The 18,745-nt window shown below is 41.9% G+C and overlaps 1 protein-coding gene across 3 annotated transcripts in view; it reads left to right on the forward strand.

Annotated features, from left to right (window-relative positions):
- Nucleotides 1-17,987, forward strand: part of LOC122539569 (cartilage intermediate layer protein, nucleotide pyrophosphohydrolase) — a 71,684-nt gene extending 53,697 nt beyond the window's left edge. For all 3 annotated transcript variants that reach the window (XM_043674556.1, XM_043674557.1, XM_043674555.1), the window contains 3 exons: nucleotides 3,959-4,067; nucleotides 11,266-11,423; nucleotides 14,837-17,987. In XM_043674556.1, the coding sequence (XP_043530491.1) occupies nucleotides 3,959-4,067; nucleotides 11,266-11,423; nucleotides 14,837-17,226 (2,657 nt within the window). In that variant the 3' untranslated portion in view covers nucleotides 17,227-17,987. The remainder of the gene's footprint in view (nucleotides 1-3,958; nucleotides 4,068-11,265; nucleotides 11,424-14,836) is intronic.
- The last annotated feature ends 758 nt before the right edge of the window (nucleotides 17,988-18,745 follow it).

Below are 18,745 nucleotides of genomic sequence, written 5' to 3' on the forward strand. Positions count from 1 at the left end.
CACCAATTCGACTGGGACAACACATCTATCCTGGGACAGGCTAAGCAAAGGCATGCCAGAGAATTCCTAGAGGTCTGGCACTCCAACCACAACGCCATAAACAAACACATAGATCTAGATACCATCTATCAACCCCTCAGAAAACGAACAGGAAATGACATCATCACAAACCCCAGGAACCCCATCCAGGACAAACATATAAATAGAAAGCAGAAGACAACAGTTTTGGTTCACTTGGAGGTCACCACTGATGATGTTACCTAGCCAGGTAATGAAACGTCTGGATATCAAACCTACAGCTCAGCGAGCAAAGCTACACCCTATTTACCTGCCTCCTGATCAAAGCACATCATCCTTTAGTTACTCCGATTTGTTTCTGAGGATCCTGGCTGTGGTCTGATTAATACCTTGTATAGTTTTAGCAAACTTTGCTATGTTTATACTCCATTCCCTTTTGATATGAAGGGAACATTCCATTTATCTTTTGTAGACCTCTTACATTCCCTTGATAACTTACTTTCCTATCAACCTTTGTCATCTATAAATTTAACTACCATACTGTCACTTCCTTACTCCAAGTTATTAACAATTGTAAATAAGTGAGGCCCCTTCACTTGACATTATAACTTCTTATTTTGTGAAATAACCTTCAATGTGGCACCTTATCAAATGCCTTTTGGAAATCCAACTTCGTCATATCTACAGTTTACCCTTTATATGCCTTCCTTATTGCTCCCCTTAAAGATGCTAAATTAGTCAAACATGCTCTTCCTTTCACAAAACCACGTTGATTCTGCCTGATTAGTATTATGATTTTCAAATGCATCCTAAAACCTCCTTAAGAGTAGACTCCAATATTTTTCTAATGAAGCTATTAGGTAAACTGATCTATAGTTTATTGCTTTCTGTTTACCACCTTTCTTGAATAGAGTTATTGTTTCTGCAATTTTCCAATCTGTAGAGACCTTTTCAGAATTTCGGGAATTTTGGAAGATGACACCATTGCCTCTGTTATTTCTGCAGCCAGTTTTTTTTTACGATTCTTCGGAATAAAATCGATCAGGTCAGAAGCCAAGAAAGCCTTTAGATCTAATAGTTTTCCATCACTTCTCCCAAGTGATTGTGGACATTTCACATTGCTCCATTCCTTTAATCCTGATTTCCGGGTGTTCTTGAACTTCCTTCTATGGTGAAAAAAGACACAAGGTACTGCTCAATGCTTCAGTCATTTCTTTGTTTCCCATTATTAATTCCTCTTTAAGGGACCTGCAGTAATGGTCATCTTCCAAGATTGCATCGACTCTGCAAGAGTTCTTTATGCATTAGAAGGTACCTCATGAAACCCCAGTATCTCAGAAGGAAGGCAAATAGAAAGCAGTGAACTATAGACAGATCAGCCTGTCACCAGTACTGGCAAAAAACTACTCGACTTCATTACTAAAGATGCCATAGCAGAGCACTTGGAAAGTAGTGAAAGGATCGGACAAAGTCAGCAAGGTTTATGAAGAGGAAGTCATGTTTGACAAATCTGCTAGACATTTTTGAGGACGTGACAAGTAGAGTAGATAAGGAGGAGCCAGTGGATTTGGTTTAACTTAGCTTTTCAGAAGGCTTTAAATGAGGTCCTACATAAGAGATTATTGTGTAAAATTAAAGTGCATTGTATTGGGGATTGTGTACTGGAAAGATAGCAAACTGGTAGACCGGGAATATTAAGGTGTTCTTCTGAGTAGTAGCCAGCGACTAGTGGGGTATTGTATAGATCAGTGTTTGGACCCTAGATATTCACAATATATGATTTTGATGAGGAAACTACATGTTGTATCTCCAGGTTTGTGAGTGACAAAAAAGGCTGGAGGATGCTGTCACGAAGCTGTTCCTTTTCTCAAGGATACTGTGTCCGTGGTTTTTCTCAGGGGGCTGCAAAACGGCTGGATTTGGTACAGAGATAAAAGGGTATCGGGAGGCCTTTTTGTTTATGCATAAACAGATGAGACTTTAGGCAAAAGCTTTATGTATTTACAAGTAACCTGTGTAAGACAAGGAAGCATGGCTAGCTCTCTAGCTGAGCAGTTCAGTCCTAGAAACTGAAGTTAAGTTAGTCAGTTCAGCAGTGGAGCTGTGTGGAAACAGGCTGCTAAACTCTGCCTTTCTAACTTCGACCTGTAAGCCTTTGTTTCACTTTTTGCTCTGTGCTTAAGGGGTTTGTTTATTGGGACTGTTGTGTATATTTGGAACAGCATAATTCAGTCTAGTTTAGGATAGTCTGAGTTCTATGGATATTCTATATTCTGTTCCTTGTGTTTAATTCCATAATTTTGTGAATAAAGTTTTGTCTGTTTTAAAACCTGACAGTCAACCTAGCTAACTTACTGCGGATAATTTTCACTGTACACTTACTGAAACAAGTTGCAAAGTTACGGTTTGGGCTGCCTGCTTAAGAATGTTTTAAGTGGTCTGGCCTAGTCCGTAACAATGCAAAAATGCTTAGGTGTGATTTGACAGATATGGCATAATTGTGGGGTAACCCAATTTGATAGCAGAAACAGGAAGGCAGTTATATTATCTGAAGAGCGATAGATTGGGAAAGGAGAGAAGGTGCAACAAGACCTGGATGTCCTTGTACATTAGTCGCTGAAGGTAACAATGTAAGTGCAGCAATTAGGGGAAGTAGGCAAATGGTATGTTGATTTTCACAGTGAGAGGATTTGAGTACAGCAGTAAAGGTTTATTGCTGTAGCTGTTACAGGGCATTGATTAGACCACACCTGGAGTATTGTGTGCAGCTTCTGAGGAAGGATGTCCTTGCTACAGAAAGACTGGAACGAAGGTTTCCCAGGCTGATTCTGGGGATGATTGGCCTGACAAATGGGGAACAATTGATTGGTTAGGACTACATCACGAGTTTAGAAGAATGAGGGAAATCTCATAAACCTATAAAATTCTATCAAGATTTGATACAGTAGATGTAGGAAGCAGGTTCTTGACGACTGAGGAGTCCAGAATCAGGGGTCACAGTCTAAGGATAAAAGGAGATCTTTTAGGACTGAGGTGAGGAGAATTTTCTTCACCCAAGTAGCAACAGGCCTGTGGAATTCTGTGCTATAGGAAACTGTTGAAGCCAAAACATTGAATAAAATCTAGATATTAGTTCTTAGGACCAAAGGGATCAAAGGATATGGAGGGTAGAAAAAGAGAACAGGATGCTGAGTTGGATGTTTGGCCATGATATGCTGAATGATGGAGCACACTCAAAGGGCCAAACGGCCTGCTCCTGCTCTTGGATTCTATGTTTCCATCCTCACCTTACTCTTTTCCTATTTAAATACTTGAATAAACTCTTACTGTTTTTTCTTGCTCATTATCTTTTTTTTGTAATTCTTTGTTGGTTTCTAAAATTAATTAAACTTCTCACATTGGGAAGGTGATGGTCTAGTGGTATTCTCACTTGATGAGTAATCCAGAGGCCCAGGCAATACTCCAAGACTGGGGTTGGAATCATGCCACAGCAGATAGTGGAATTTGAATTTAAAAAAAGTCTGGAATCAATATTTTAATGATGACCATGAAACCATTGTCAATTGTTGTGGGAAAAATAACATTTAGCTCACTAATGTCCTTTGGGGAAAGAATCTCCAGACCCACAGTAATGTGGTTGACTCTTAATCTGCACTCTGGCAACCCAGGATGGTCAGTAAGTAGCATAGCCAGTGATGCTCACACCCTAGAATAATAAAAAAAGCTTACTTTTGCGTACTTATTTATTTTAAATATGTTTAAGCTTCCTTAGTTTGGCCAGAGAAGGAATTGGAAGATCTGTACGAGGTATCTGAGTCAATTTGTATAACCAGGGAACAATTAATGAAACCAGCAATTGAAGAACTGTTCATTCTAGGACTAAACACAACTTACTGTGATTGTTCAATCTTTGCTAAATCTTGATGTTTGCACATTACAGAGAAACCATATATCAGGAAACATCCATCAAACAAAGTCAGACATGAGGGACAAAGTGTGACTTTCTGCTGCAAAGTTCAGTGTAATCCCCCACCAGACAAGTACTTCTGGTAAGAATCCTTTTTAGGTAAATTTATAATGTGTGCTTTTAACTCTTCATGCCCTCCTCCTTCCATATCTCTGTAAACTCTCTATCTTACCCAAATTGGATGGGAGGCAATGGCCTAGTAGCATTATTACTGGACTGTTAATACAGAGACCCCAGTTCAAATCCCACCACAGTTGATGCTGGAATTGAATTCAATTTTTAAAAAGCTGGAATTATTGTTGATCGTCAGAAAAAAACTCACCTGGTTCATGAATGCCGTTGAGGGAAGGAAACCTTTATTCCCTACCTGGGCTGGCCTGCATGACTCCAGACCAATAGCATAGTAGTTGACTCTTAACTGCTCTCTGAGCAATTAGAGATGAGCAATAAATGCTGGCTTAACCAACAATGCCCTTATCCCATAATTTTTTAAAGTTAAAAATGGATCTTAAGCAGAGCCACTAATGGTGAAATAAATGCACGGATGCAGTAGACACTAGATGCACTAGAGCATTTTGTGGGTGTGATGGAGGTGAGGGAGGTAAGAATGCAGTCACCAGCATGGAGGAGGTGAGAGCTCAACTCAAAATGGTGCCATTTTGTCATAGAGGTCAATGTTGACAGAGATTTCCAGTGTGCTAATTACTTCCACCTACTGTTTTTAGGAACCAGGAGTAACAGCATAAAAAAAAGTACTGCAGATGGTTGAATTCTGAAATAAAACTGAAAATGCTGGAAGTACTATGACGGTATGCCAACATTTGTTGAACTTATGATACAAACAGAAAAGGCTGGAGAAACTCAGGATCTGTAGTGAGAGAAATGCTGTTAACATTTCTTCAGAACTGAAGAAGAGCCATTCTGGACTGAAAGCATGAACACAAAGCATTCTCTGTGTTGGTTTCACCATGGAGGCAGCATCTTTGTCTTCAGCTGAAAAGTTCTTGGGTCACAGTCCTCTGTATTGAGAATTGATTTGAGGTTTAGGAACAATGAATAATTGAAGGATCAGACTGTGAATTGGTCTTAGGGCATCATTCTACATGAAAATATTTATTCTCAGATCTGTGTGTATGAATGGATGTAGGTTTGCTCACTGAGCTGGAAGGTTCGTTTTTAGACGTTTTATCACCATACTAGGTAACATCATCAGTGAGCCTCCAAATGAAGCACTGGTGGTATGGCCTGCTTTCTATTTATGTATTTAGGACATAAATACCTAAACACAAATAGAAGGTGGGCCATGCCACCACTGCTTCATCCGGAGGCTCACTGATGATGTTACCTAGTATGGTGATGAAATGTCTAAAAACGAACCTTCCAGCTCAGTGAGCAAACCTACATCCAGAACCTCAAACTGAGCTACAAATCTTCTCAACTCGCTCTGTATGAATACTAGGACCAGGAGGCAACTTCCTTTCATCATTGTTTCTTGGGTTGGAAGCAGAAGGTAGGCTTCAAAGAGGGATAAATATCATCCAGTGTTGCATTGTGGAGAGGCAATGACCTAGTGGTATTACTGCTGGACTGTTAATCCAGGGAACTAGGTAACATTACTGGAACCCAGTTCATAATCCTGCCATAGCAGATGGTGGAATTTGAATTCAATAAATATCTGGAATTAAGAGTCTAATGATGACCATGAAATCATTGCTGATTGTTGGAAAACCCAATGGGTTCACTAATGTCCTTTAGGGAAGGAAGCTGCATTCTTAACTGGTCTGGCCTATATGTGATGCCACACCCACAGCAATGTGAGTCACTCTTAACCTACTCTGGGCAATTTGGAATGGGCAATAACTATTGGCCTAGTCAGTGATACCCTAATCCTGTAAGGGTTCTTTATTCTGTTCTTTGTGCTTCATTGCCTAATTTTGTTAATACATTTTTTGTCTGTTTTAAAATCCAGTAGTCAACCTACTCTGGATAAATTTCACTGTACATTTACCAAAACAAGTTACAAAGTTAGGTCTAAGGCTGTGTGCTTAAGAATGGTTTGAGTGGTCTGGCCTAGTCCATAACACATGCTTCATATTCACACCCTATCCAGTCCAGAGGGCAGCGAAGAGTCAACCTTTTTTTAAAGGACATTAGTAAACTGATGGGTCCTTCTGACAGAGGTTAAGTATTCCGCATTAGATGAGGTTTTATTTTAATTGAATTCAAATGTTACCATCTGCCAGCTGGAGTTCAAATTGATATCCAAGGGCCATTAGCCTTGGCAATTGATTATAAATCCAGTGACATTACCATTATATCAGGGGCCTTCAGGAGTTAAATTCACGTTTGGTTTAAGTTTTCATTCCTCCATCTTGCTTATTTTGATTGTCTTTGAATTACAGCTGAATTTTACTAAAATCAGCCAAGTGTCAATTTCAGGGAATTTTATGTAGATTTCTCTCTGTGAGCTCTGGCAAATCATCTGACACAAACCTGCACAGCTCACCATATGTATTCCTATACCATATCTTTAAAGTATCGCACTCACACTGTATCACTCACATGTGGTGGACTCACCACTGCCTGCTCCTTTGGGATTTTTGCCATTGACACTATATTTTAAAAGACCAGCTGTGCACCAGGTCAGCTGTGGCCACTGTTACAACCAGATCCAAGATGAAGACTCTAGTTGACTTCAGTTCCAGACAGGTTAGCTCCCGGGTGAGGAGGGATTAATTGGTTCCTTCTTTATTCACCCTCACTCTCAGTAGGTTACAACAAGGTTAATTTGAAAAGGATCCCTTCCTTTGTGGATAACTTTCTCCCAGAACCAAATGAACTTGTGCTTTAAATTGATTCAGTTTAACCAGATTTTCAACGGATAACAATGACTTAGTAACACACATACACATCAATTAGAATTAAGGTGCAAGTCCAGAAAGTTTAAATTGTTTGCAAAGAATGGAACGTTGAACATAGAGGCTGTTGCAGTTAAGGCTACTGGTGGTGTTGAAGTTGGCAGCTGAACAGTAAGTTTCACAATCACTAATTTAACTGAAATTCTGTAGTTCGAATTACTTTTGACCATGATAGAATTTCGACATTCCGACTGAGAGTCCTTTTGTTAAGATTTCCCTTTGTTAACTGATTTGTAGCTCCCTGAGTGAGAAAACTCTGTTAATTACATCACAAATGTAACTAGGGGGTAGATCTTCAACTGTGACCACCACAGTACACTAACGCTCCATAAGACCCTCAGATAGAGGAGCAGAATTAGGCTGTTTGGCCCATTGATAGGGCTTTGCAACTTGTTCATGCCTGATATGTTTCTCAACCTCATTCTCTTATCTTCTCTTTGTAATCTTTGATCCTGTTATTAACTCTATCTCTGTCTTAAATTCATTCAATGACTTGGTCTCCACAGCCCTCCGTTGTAATGAGTTCCACAGATTCACCATCCTCTGGCTGAAGAAATTCCTCCTCATCTCAGTTCTAAAGTGTCATCCTTTTACTCTGAAGCTGCGCCCTCAGGTCCTGGTCACTTCTATTTTGGTGGAAACATTTTCTCCATGTCCCCTCTATCTAGATCGCTCCCCTCATCATTCCTTCTAAACTGCAGAGTACAGACTGAGAGTCCTCAACCACTCCTCATATGAGAAGCTCTTCATTCCTAGGATCATTCTTGCAAACCTCCTCTGGATCTCCAAGGTGAGTACAGAAATCCCTAGATACAGAGCCCAAAACTGCTTACAAATGCGTCTGACCAGAGCCTTATGCAGCCTCAGCAGTACATCTCTGCTCTTGTATTCCAACCTTCTTGAAATAAATGCTAACATTTCATTTCCCTTCCTAATTGCCAACTCAGCCTGTGTGTTAACCTTAAGTAAATCCTGGACTAGGACTCCCAAGTCACTTTCCACTTTCTGAAGTCTTTTCCCACCTCTTTTCTTCCTACTAAAGTGCATAACCTCACACCTTCCCACATTGTATTCACTCTGCCACTTCTTTGTCCATTGTCCTAGCCTGCCCATTATCTTCTGCAGCCTTCCCGCCTCAACACAGCCTGCCCCTCCATCACATGTCATTTACAAACTTCCATGAATAGTTATGGACCCAACACCAAACTCTGCGGAATTCCACTAGTCACCAGCTGTCATCTAAAAAAGACCCCTTTATTCCCACTTCTGTCTTCTGCCAGTCAACTAATCCTCTATCCATGCCAGCAGCTTGCAGCTAAAACTATGGGTCCCTAGCTAATTTAGTAACCTCCTGTGTGGCACCTTGTCAAAGACCTTCTGGAGATCCAAGCAGATCATGTCCATTGCCTCTCCTTTGTCTAACTTGCTTATTAACTCCTCAAAGAATTCTAACAGATTTGTCTGGCATGACCTCCCCTTGATGAAGTTGTGCTGATTCAGTCCAATTTTACCATGCACTTAACAAGTATTCTTCAATCTCATCCTTAATGAGGGACTCTAAAATCTTACCAACAACTGAGATCAGGCTATCTGGCCTAATTTGCCATCTTCTGCCTCCCTCACCTCTTAAACAGGGATGTTAGATTAACAATTTTCCTGAAAGATCACTACCAATGCATTCACAATCTCCTCAGCTATCTTCTTCAGAAACCCCAGCTTTTGTCCATTATATTAAGGGTGTTTTATCCACCTTCAGACTCGTCAGCTTCCCCAACATAATCTCCTTAGAGATGGCCACTACACTCAACTCTGCCCCATGACGTCTTGAAGTTCTGGTACACTGCTGGATGTCTTCCACTGTGAGATGGTGTACCAAGACTGGTACATGTGAGATGTTCACTCCTACAATTACCCTCCACTAAAGTTAAAACTGGCACTTTAACCCCTTTCCTTGTGTTTTTTCCTTTGAAGGATACACAAAGTTTAGATTATAATCCATAGGACATGGTTTTCTATTGAGCAGAGAGTCATCAAGCCCTTGTTATCATTGTAGTCACAAGATCACAGTCCAATCTGTTTATTTTGAAGGGTTGTTGTTTTTAAGCTTCCTTCGCATCAGAAGGTGTGATATTCCATCTCCCCCTCACTCTCCTGTATTATCCCCTTTTAAAAAACACATTTGAGAATTGCAAGGTACAATTATCTACAAGTACTTCAAGATAAGATTGTTCTGAGTGACCAGACCCCTGACTGATCTCTCACACTCCCTGGACTGATTGCACTGGACCTGCAGGACTGGCTATGGCCCACTCCCTGAATGGTACTGAGTCTCTGAAACAGACCACTACAAATTGGCTGACAGACTGTGACCAAGCTTCTGGACTTCTCTGACCAATGACACTCCCCCTTAACTTGACCAAGGTCTACTCCCCTTAAACTTTGAGAGATGGCTGTAAGTCACTGCCCAATGCGGTGTGTTTGCCACAGGTGTGATGTTGATAAAGCACATTACCATACAGCAATACGTTCAATCTTTGAATGATCCTTGCTGACAACCAGGACTAATTGGCAGACTTTGTGGCTACCTTAAAAGGCAAGCAAAGAGGGAAGTACTGTAAGGCTTTAAGTTCTGAATGAGGTGGCAAAGTGCAAATAAGCAAGGCAAGATACAGTCACTGTGAGCATCCAAGTAAGTGTGAAAATAGTTAGTGCTAGCAAGAGTTCTAGAAGCCCTATAGTGTGAAGACAGGCCCTTTGGTCCAACAAGTCCACACTGACCCTCTGAAGAGTAACCCACCCAGACCCACTTCCATCCTATTATCCTATATTTACCCCTGCACCTTATCTACACATCCCTGAACACTATGGGCAATTTAGCATGGCTAATCCACTTAACCTGCACATCTTTGGATTATGGGAGGAAGCCCATGCAGACACAGGGAGAATGTGCAAACTCCACACAGACAGTCGCCTGAGGCTGGAATCAAAACCAGGTCCCTGGCGCTGTGAGGCAGCAGTGCTAACCAGTGAGCCACCCTGTTGCCCCTGAGCTGAGAAACCACAAAAACTGAAATTGTTTGAGAAACGCAGCACCATCTGTGCAGAGAAATCAGAGTTAGCATTACAGTTTGAATGACCCTTCTTCATAACTGATATCAGCTAGGATGGTATTTATCAGGATGATGCAGACTTGGGGGAATGGAGTGAATAGATTGGTAGAATAAGGAGACAGATTAAATAGAAATCTTGTCAATAAGAGGAGTAGAACTTCTTCAAGTAGGATATACCTCAAAGAGATGCGACAGTGAATTAAATACAAATAAAACAAAGAAGTATAGGTGGTGGAGATCTGAAACACACAAAAACTCAGCAAATCCAGCAGTAGCTGTGGTGAGAAAACAGAGTTAACAGTTTGGATCCAGGCGCTTTTTGTCAAGGGTACCTTGCTGCAATGCACCAGATGCCTATTCCTGCGATGGAGTCTGGCAGCAACATTACAATGAATGGTGTCAGTGAGCTCCAAAATGCAATGTTGAAATGAAGAACTGTATTCTAAGTGAGTTGGAGATATATCATGAGAACGTTGTAAGGCTGGTAAAATCCAATGCCAACCTCCCTAGCAAGGTCACTGCCCATGAAATATGCCCTGAGATGTTGGGGACTGTTGGCACCAGGCTGGAAGTTCTAAGGAGCAGGTGGCAAGCCCACTCTGACTTCTTTGGCAGGAACTGTTGCTGACTAGTTTCTTTCCACTCTGTGGGTGAACACTAACAGAAATGAGGAGAAAGTGAGGTCTGCAGATGCTGGAGATCAGAGCTGAAAATGTGTTGCTGGAAAAGCGCAGCAGGTCAGGCAGCATCCAGGGAACAGGAGAATCGACGTTTCGGGCATAAACCCGGCTTATGCCCGAAACGTCGATTCTCCTGTTCCCTGGATGCTGCCTGACCTGCTGCGCTTTTCCAGCAACACACTAACAGAAATGATGTGAGGTAATATGCTAGTAAAATGGTAATACATAGAAATAGGCTTCTTGCTACTATCACACTACTCAACAAGGTCCACTTTCAACAATGCTCCTCCCACCCCACCTTCAACGATGTGCCTATCCCCCACCAATCTACCTGTTCTGACACTAACATCCAACATGGATTCATCTATGGAAAGTCAGAATGGACTCAGTGGAATGAATGGCCTCCTGCCCTGTGTTTTAAATTATTTTTTGATTCCAGAGCTGTCCAATCTGACCCAGGTCAAAGGCAGCCATGGGAATTTGGAATCCTTGGATTGCATTGTGTTTTTCTGTTTGATTTAGATTCTTGTGTTTCTCTCCTTTAAACCTCTGCTCCACTCCTGTCTATGCAGGTATCATAATGGCTCTCTTTTAGATGTGAAGACACATGGTTATCACAGTTCTCTTGTGTTAAGGGACCTTCAACCACAACAGGCTGGACAATATTTGTGTCAAGCTCGTAACATTGCAGGCTCTATTAAATCCAAGCCAGCCTCGTTGACAGTGATAGGTAATTAAACAACTGAATTAATTTAAATTACAAGTAGATATAATTTTCTGAGGAAACTCGGGTACTTAGTTCACGTGTTACCTTTATTGGAATCTACATAATTGGTTAATCAACTCAGATACATAGCCCTCTTTTTCATGTATAAGTGGAAGGAAAAATGCCACAAGTGTTTTGGTGATGGGAAAGAAGAATGCACTAGATCAGATGGACAGGCATACTTGCATTGTGGGTTCACCTGCAGCAAATGGATTACAGTGGTTCAAGACGGCAGCTAACTGTCACCTTCTCAAGCCCAACGAGGGATCAGCAATGCTTGCCCATCAGCAACATCCACATCCCATGAGAAAAAAAAATCTTTCTTGACCTCAACATATACTAATCCATTTGCAGTCATTGGACTATTTTTCAAGTGTAGTTATAGGAAGATGGTGACCATAACAGGATCCCCAAACCTATAGGTCAAAGAATCCGAACAGTGCAGAAAGAGTCCATTCAGCATGAGTCCACACTGCCCCTCCGAAGAGTATCCCACCCAGGCCCACCCCATCCCTGTAACTCCATATTTCCCATGGTTAATCCATCTAACCTACACAACCCTGGACACTATGGGCAATTTAACGTGGCCAATCTACCGAACCGGCACATCTTTGGACTGTGGCAGCAAATCCAGATAGTCCCAGGGAGAATGTGCAGACTCGACAATGTTTACTGAGACTGGCATTGAATCCAGGTTCCTGGTGTTCTGAGGCAGCAGTGTTAACCACTGAGCCACCATACCACTCCAAGTACTGCCATGATGTGGTGATGATCGGAGTTGAGGGATAAATATTGGCCAGAATACTAGGAACAACTCCCTGTTCCTAGTATTATGACCTAAGAGGGCAAGCTGCCACCTTGATTAGCAATGAGCTCCATTAAATCAGGTCTTCTTCTGTGTTGGCGATCCGACAATGCAGCACTCCTTCAGAAAGGCAAAGGAAGCTTTGAAGATAACGGTGTATAAAACCTTTGCAAATTTTTTTGTCTTGGAACAATCATGTCCAAGAAATAACTTCAGCTTCAAAAATGTATATAGAGTCATAGAAATGTATAGCATGAAAAGAGACCCTTTGGTCCAACTCATCCATGCTGACCAGATATCCCAACCCAATCTAGTCCCACCTGCCAGCACCTGGCCCATATCCCTCTAAGGAGAAAGTGAGGTCTGCAGATGCTGGAAATCAGAGCTGAAAATGTGTTGCTGGAAAAGCGCAGCAGGTCAGGCAGCATCCAGGGAACAGGAGAATCGACGTTCCTGAAGAAGGGCTTATGCCCGAAACGTTGATTCTCCTGTTCCCTGGATGCTGCCTGACCTGCTGCGCTTTTCCAGCAACACATTTTCAGCCCATATCCCTCTAAACCATTCCTATTCATGCACCCATCCAGATGCCTTTTTAAATGTTGCAATTGTACCAGCCCTCCACCACTTCCTCTGGCAGCTCATTCCAAACACGCACCACCATCTGTGTGAAAAAGTTGCCCTTTAGGTCCTTTTTATATCTTTCCCCTCTCACCCTAAACTCTATTCTGGACTCCACTATCCCAGGGAAAAGACTTTGTCTACCCAACCATGCCCCTCAAGATTTTATAAATCTCTATTAGGTCACCCTTAGTCTCTGATGCTCCAGAGAAAACAGCCCCAGCCTATACAGCTTTTCCCAATAGCGCAAATCCTCTAATTCTGGCAACATTCTTGTAAATATTTTTTGAATCCTTTCAAATTTCACATCCTTCTGATATTCCAACAGAGGCCTAACCAAAGTCCTATGCAACTGCAACATGACCTCCCAACTCTTATACTTAATGCTCTGACCAATAAAAGAAAGCACCTTCTTCACAATCCTATCTACCTGCGACTCCAGTTTCAAGGAGCTTTGAACCTGCACTCCAAAGTCTCTTTGTTCAGCAACACTCCCTAAGACCTTACAATTAAGTGTATAAGTCCTACGAAGATTTGCTTTCCCAAAATGCAGCACCTCGCATTTATCTAAATTAAACTCCATCTGCCACTCCTCAGGCCACTGGCCCATCTGATCAAGATCCTGTTGTAATCTGAGGTAACCCTATTCTCTGTCCACTACACCTCCAATTTTGGTGTCATCTGCAAACTTACTAACTATACCTTTTATGCTCACATCCAAATAATTTATATAATGACAAAAAGTCATGGACCCAGCACCGATCCTTGTGGCACTCCACTGGTCACAGGCCTCCAGTCTGAAAAACAACCCTCCACCACCACCCTCTGTCTTCTACCTTCAAGCCAATTCTGTATCCAAATGGCTTGTTCACCCTGTATTCCATGAGATCTAACCTTGCTAATCAGTCTCCCATGGGAACCTTGTTGAATGCCTTACTGAAGTCCATATAGATCACATCCACCACTCTGACCTTGTAATATCCTTGAATTGATATGGTACAGAAGCAGCTTTATTCCTGATGAAGGGCTTTTGCCCGAAACGTCGATTTTGCTGAAGCTCCTCGATGCTGCCTGAACTGCTGTGCTCTTCCAGCACCATTGATCCAGAATCTGGTTTCCAGCATCTGCAGTCATTGTTTTTACCATGGTACAGAAGCAGTCCATTCTACCCACAATGTCAGTGCTGGCTGTCATAAGGAACAGTTCATGTTCTTTCTGAGCCCTCACCTCTTAGACCTGCATATTCATCCTTTTTAGATACGTGAAATATTTGGAAACTGCAGAGAAGTTTAAAGCACTGAAGGAGGCCACGTTGCCAACTGTGGCAGCCAGCCAAAAAAACCTAACCCTTCCACCAATCTCTCAAAATTCATGTCTCTGAGTTACTCTCTGCTATGAGAAATGTATTCTGTTGAGGCCCCTCACAATGCTGTACACTTCAATCAAAAGTTTCCTCTTCAAAGAAGAAGAATCCCAGCCTATCAAATAAAGCTCATTGCTGCAATTTTCCATTCTGGCAATGTCCTTGTAAATCTCCTCTGCCCACATCTTTAGTGAAATTATTTTTTGCGATTTAAATTTGTGCCAGCCTGGTCCAGTTGGTGGCATGGTCACCTCTGAGTAATGAGGTTGAAGTTCCAGCACACTAACATGGCATGACATGTCAATGCAGGATTGACAGAGTTTACTTAAAAAACAATTTGGACTTTTTGTGATCAGGTGGATGTTTAAGCTATTGTGGCACTTTATGAAGGTAGGCAGTGAATGCTCATGTGATGGTGACCAGAATTTCACCCTCAAAATATACACCATAAAAACTATTGAGCCTTTTACATAATCTTCCTGTGTTCACCAGACCGGGGGTCACCAATGTCTGAAATGCTTTGAGATTCTTCATAAAGCTGTGACATAAAATAAACATGTGGGTTTAAAATCACTGTTTTTATTTTGACAGCTCTTGGTGCTCCTTCATGCAACCCCAAACCTAAGACCCACTTAATACAGCTTCCTTATGACTGTTACCAGAATCTGACTCAGTCATTTTACTACAATGTGGGAAAATGTTCTGTCACAACATGCAGTGGTGAGCATGAACCAGAGCCACGATGCAAAGACACAACAGCTTACTGCTGTGGGGCAGTGAAACTTGTGGAAAGGAAGATTTCCTGCACCAACTATATGCTTCCAATCAAGGTGGTCAGCAGGTGTGGTTGTCAGAAGTGTGTTGAAACCAGGGCAATTGTCCGTGGCCGTGCACTTGCTGCTGATAATGGTGAAGCCATGCGGTTTGGACTGATTTTCATGAGTGGAAAGAAGATTAGTATGACTGGGTTTAGAGGAACATTCTCCATTCAGGTTCCTGCAGACATTGATCGGCTAGTACTCACCTTTGTAGATCGGTATGGCAAGTTTGTGAACACAACAAAGATTCTTCCCTTTAACAAAAAAGGCAGCTCTGTCTATCATGAGATTAAACTTCTAAGGAAAAAGCCAGCAGTGACTTTGGATTGTTCTGTCAGCAATACCATCTCACTGGGAGCAATCGAAAACCAAAGTCCCATAGCGGAATTGGAGATTCCTCCCAACTCCTTCTACAGGCAGAATGGAGATATTTACAGGGGGTTAGTCAAAGCCAGTGTAACATTCTTAGATCCAAGGGATATCTCGTTAGCTTCAGCAGCCCAGAGTGATCTGAATTTCATTAATGAAGAAGGTGATGTTCTTCCTTTGAGGACATATGGCATGTTTTCTCTTGACTTTAGAGATGAAGCAGCAAAGGAAAGCCTCAATGCAGGACAAGTGAAGGTTTTTCTGGACTCTGCACAGGTGAAAATGCCAGAACACTTGGAGAAAATGAAGCTGTGGTCAATGAACCCTGAAACGGGCTTCTGGGAAGAAGAAGGTGATTTTACTTTTATTAGTATTCGACGAGGTAAACGAGAAGATAGAAAGTTTCTGGTGGGCAATATGGAGATTCGAGAGAGAAGACTTTTTAACCTTGATGTCCCTGAAAGCAGAAGGTGCTATGTTAAAGTTAGAACATTTCGAAGTGATCGATTTATGCCAAGCAATCAGATCGAAGGAGTTGTGGTGTCACTTATTAATGTGGAACCCATGTCAGGCTTTTCCTCTAATCCCAGAGCTTGGGGTCGGTTTGACAGTGTTATTACTGGTCCAAACGGAGCTTGCTTGCCAGCTTTCTGTGATGACCAGCAGCCAGATGCTTACTCCGCCTATGTGATGGCAACTCTAGCGGGAGAAGAACTTGAGGCAGTAGCATCTTTCCCAGATATGAACTCAAATACAATAGGTGTTCAGCAATCTTATTTCAAGAAGCTGCAGTATAGAAGATCAGATCATGAAGATGCCAATGTTAAAAAGACAGCTTTTAAAATAAATGTAGCCAAACCAACACCCACTGTCTCAGATGAAATGGATGGTCCTATTTACCGTTATGAAAATTTTAAAGAATGTGAAGAGGCTTCATTTAGTGCAGGTCATTTCCGCTTTTACAGAGTCGAAGGAGACAGTTATGCTTTTAACACTGTACCTTTCGATGACGATGACCCAATGAGCTGGACAGAAGACTACCTTGCTTGGTGGCCAAGGCCACTGGAATTCAGAGCTTGTTATATAAAGGTCAAACTCCACAGCCCTCAAGAGATTACTGTGAGATCTCGAAACACAGGAGGGACTCATCCTCAGACAGTTGGAAAAATTTACGGTATTCGCGATATGCGAAGCACTCGTGCTCTGGACCACTTGGGCATCTCTGCCGTTTGCTTGGAATTTAAGTGTAGTGGAATGCTCTATGACCAAGAACGCATTGACCGCACATTAGTGAAGATCATCCCTCAAGGTAAATGTCACAGAGAAAGTGTGAACAATATGTTACAGGAATATCTGGTCAACCACCTTCCTCTTGCTGTCAACAATGACTCCAGTGAATTTACCATGTTGGCTCCACTCGATCCCCTTGGCCATAACTATGGAATCTACACAGTAACTGATCAGGATCCAAGGACAGCCAAAGAAATAGCACTGGGGAGATGTTTTCATGGAAGTTCAGACAGTGTATCCAGAGTCATGAAGTCTAATGTTGGTGTGGCATTGACCTTTAATTGTGACGAGAAGCAGGAGCACCGGCAGAATATATTCCAAAGTCTGCAGAACTCTCCAAAATTCCCAGAGGTGAACAACATGAGCATGGGACGAAGAAAGAGAGGAAAAGGACAGAGAGATCATTTATTTGGTCTTCGTCAATTTAATAAATACAGAAAGCAGAGAATAGCTCCACGCAGAAAGCAATGGCAGAGGAACCTACAGTTCAGTGCTCGAGATTAAACAAACGCTTCCCAACAAACAACCTAACTTGAGAAACTTGATTAGCCAATCACAAAATCAACACTTCCTAAAGAAGGAAGTCAATTCTGTTAATCCATTGAGCTGGGAGATAATTAATCTTTTTTTTGAAGTGCACAAATATAAATCCTATTTATTTTTGGTGGTATTTCAAAACATTTTTTTATCACTTACAATATATTTGCAGCAAAAATATATTGGAAAACAAAATTAAACACCTTTAAATATAATTCGTAGCTTCAATCTGATCCAAGCTTTGTTGTTTTGATGCTATTATATTCTACTTAGAGTTAGTATTTTAAGATATGCACTCTTTTGTACAATAAATTGCTTCCATTTCAGATTTCCTTTACATATGGTTATTGCCTTAAGATTTATTTCATTATATGATTTTATTTAATTTGAAAGATTTGTATGTGTTGCAAGACTATAGCAGCTGAGATTGTTGGCCTTAAAATGAGAACAGTCAACAGGTGATTTAATAGCAATGTTCAAAAGCATGGGAACATAGATTATACGAGCAGGAGTAGGCCATTAAGCCCATTGAGTGTGCTCTGCCACTCAACTGGATCGTGAGAAATTATGTCAAGTGAGAGATCAGCAACCAGACATAACCTTTAAGGTAAGTGGCAAAATATTCAGAGGGTTCATTTCTTTACACAGTAAATTATTAATCATAGAATCCCTACACTGTGGAAACAGTGGCCTGACAGGTCCACACCAAACAGCATCCCACCTAGACCCAACCCCTACCCCTGTATTTCCCGTGGCTAACCCACCCAGCCTGCACGTACCTAAATACTACAGGCAATTTCCGACAGCTAATCTGCCAAATATGCAAATCTTTGGACTGTGGGAGTAAACAGGAGCTCCCGGAGGAAACCCATGCAGACTCCACACAGTCAGTCACCCAAAGGGTCCCTGGCAGCAGTGCTAACCACTAAGCACCATTAATGGTAGGGCCTTGGGCTGTGTTGTAGAACAGAGGGACCTTGGGGTTCAGGTACATAATTAGAACATAGAACATAGAACAGTACAGCACAGAACAGGCCCTTCAGCCCACGATGTTGTGCCAACCATTGATCCTCATGTATGCACCCTCAAATTTCTGTGACCATATGCATGTCCAGCAGTCTCTTAAATGTCCCCAATGACCTTGCTTCCACAACTGCTGCTGGCAATGCATTCCATGCTCTCACAACTCTCTGTGTAAAGAACCCGCCTCTGACATCCCCTCTATACTTTCCTCCAACCAGCTTAAAACTATGACCCCTCAAGTTAGCCATTTCTGCCCTGGGAACTAGTCTCTGGCTATCGACTCTATGCCTCTCATTATCTTGTACACCTCAATTAGGTCCCTTCCCCTCCTCCTTTTCTCCAATGAAAAAAGTACGAGCTCAGTCAACCTCTCTTCATAAGATAAGCCCTCCAGTCCAGGCAGCATCCTGGTAAACCACCTCTGAACCCTCTCCAAAGCATCCACATCTCTCCTATAATAGGG

Source organism: Chiloscyllium plagiosum, chromosome 32 (genome assembly GCF_004010195.1).
Source record: "Chiloscyllium plagiosum isolate BGI_BamShark_2017 chromosome 32, ASM401019v2, whole genome shotgun sequence".
In the NCBI taxonomy this organism is placed as follows: domain Eukaryota; kingdom Metazoa; phylum Chordata; class Chondrichthyes; order Orectolobiformes; family Hemiscylliidae; genus Chiloscyllium; species Chiloscyllium plagiosum.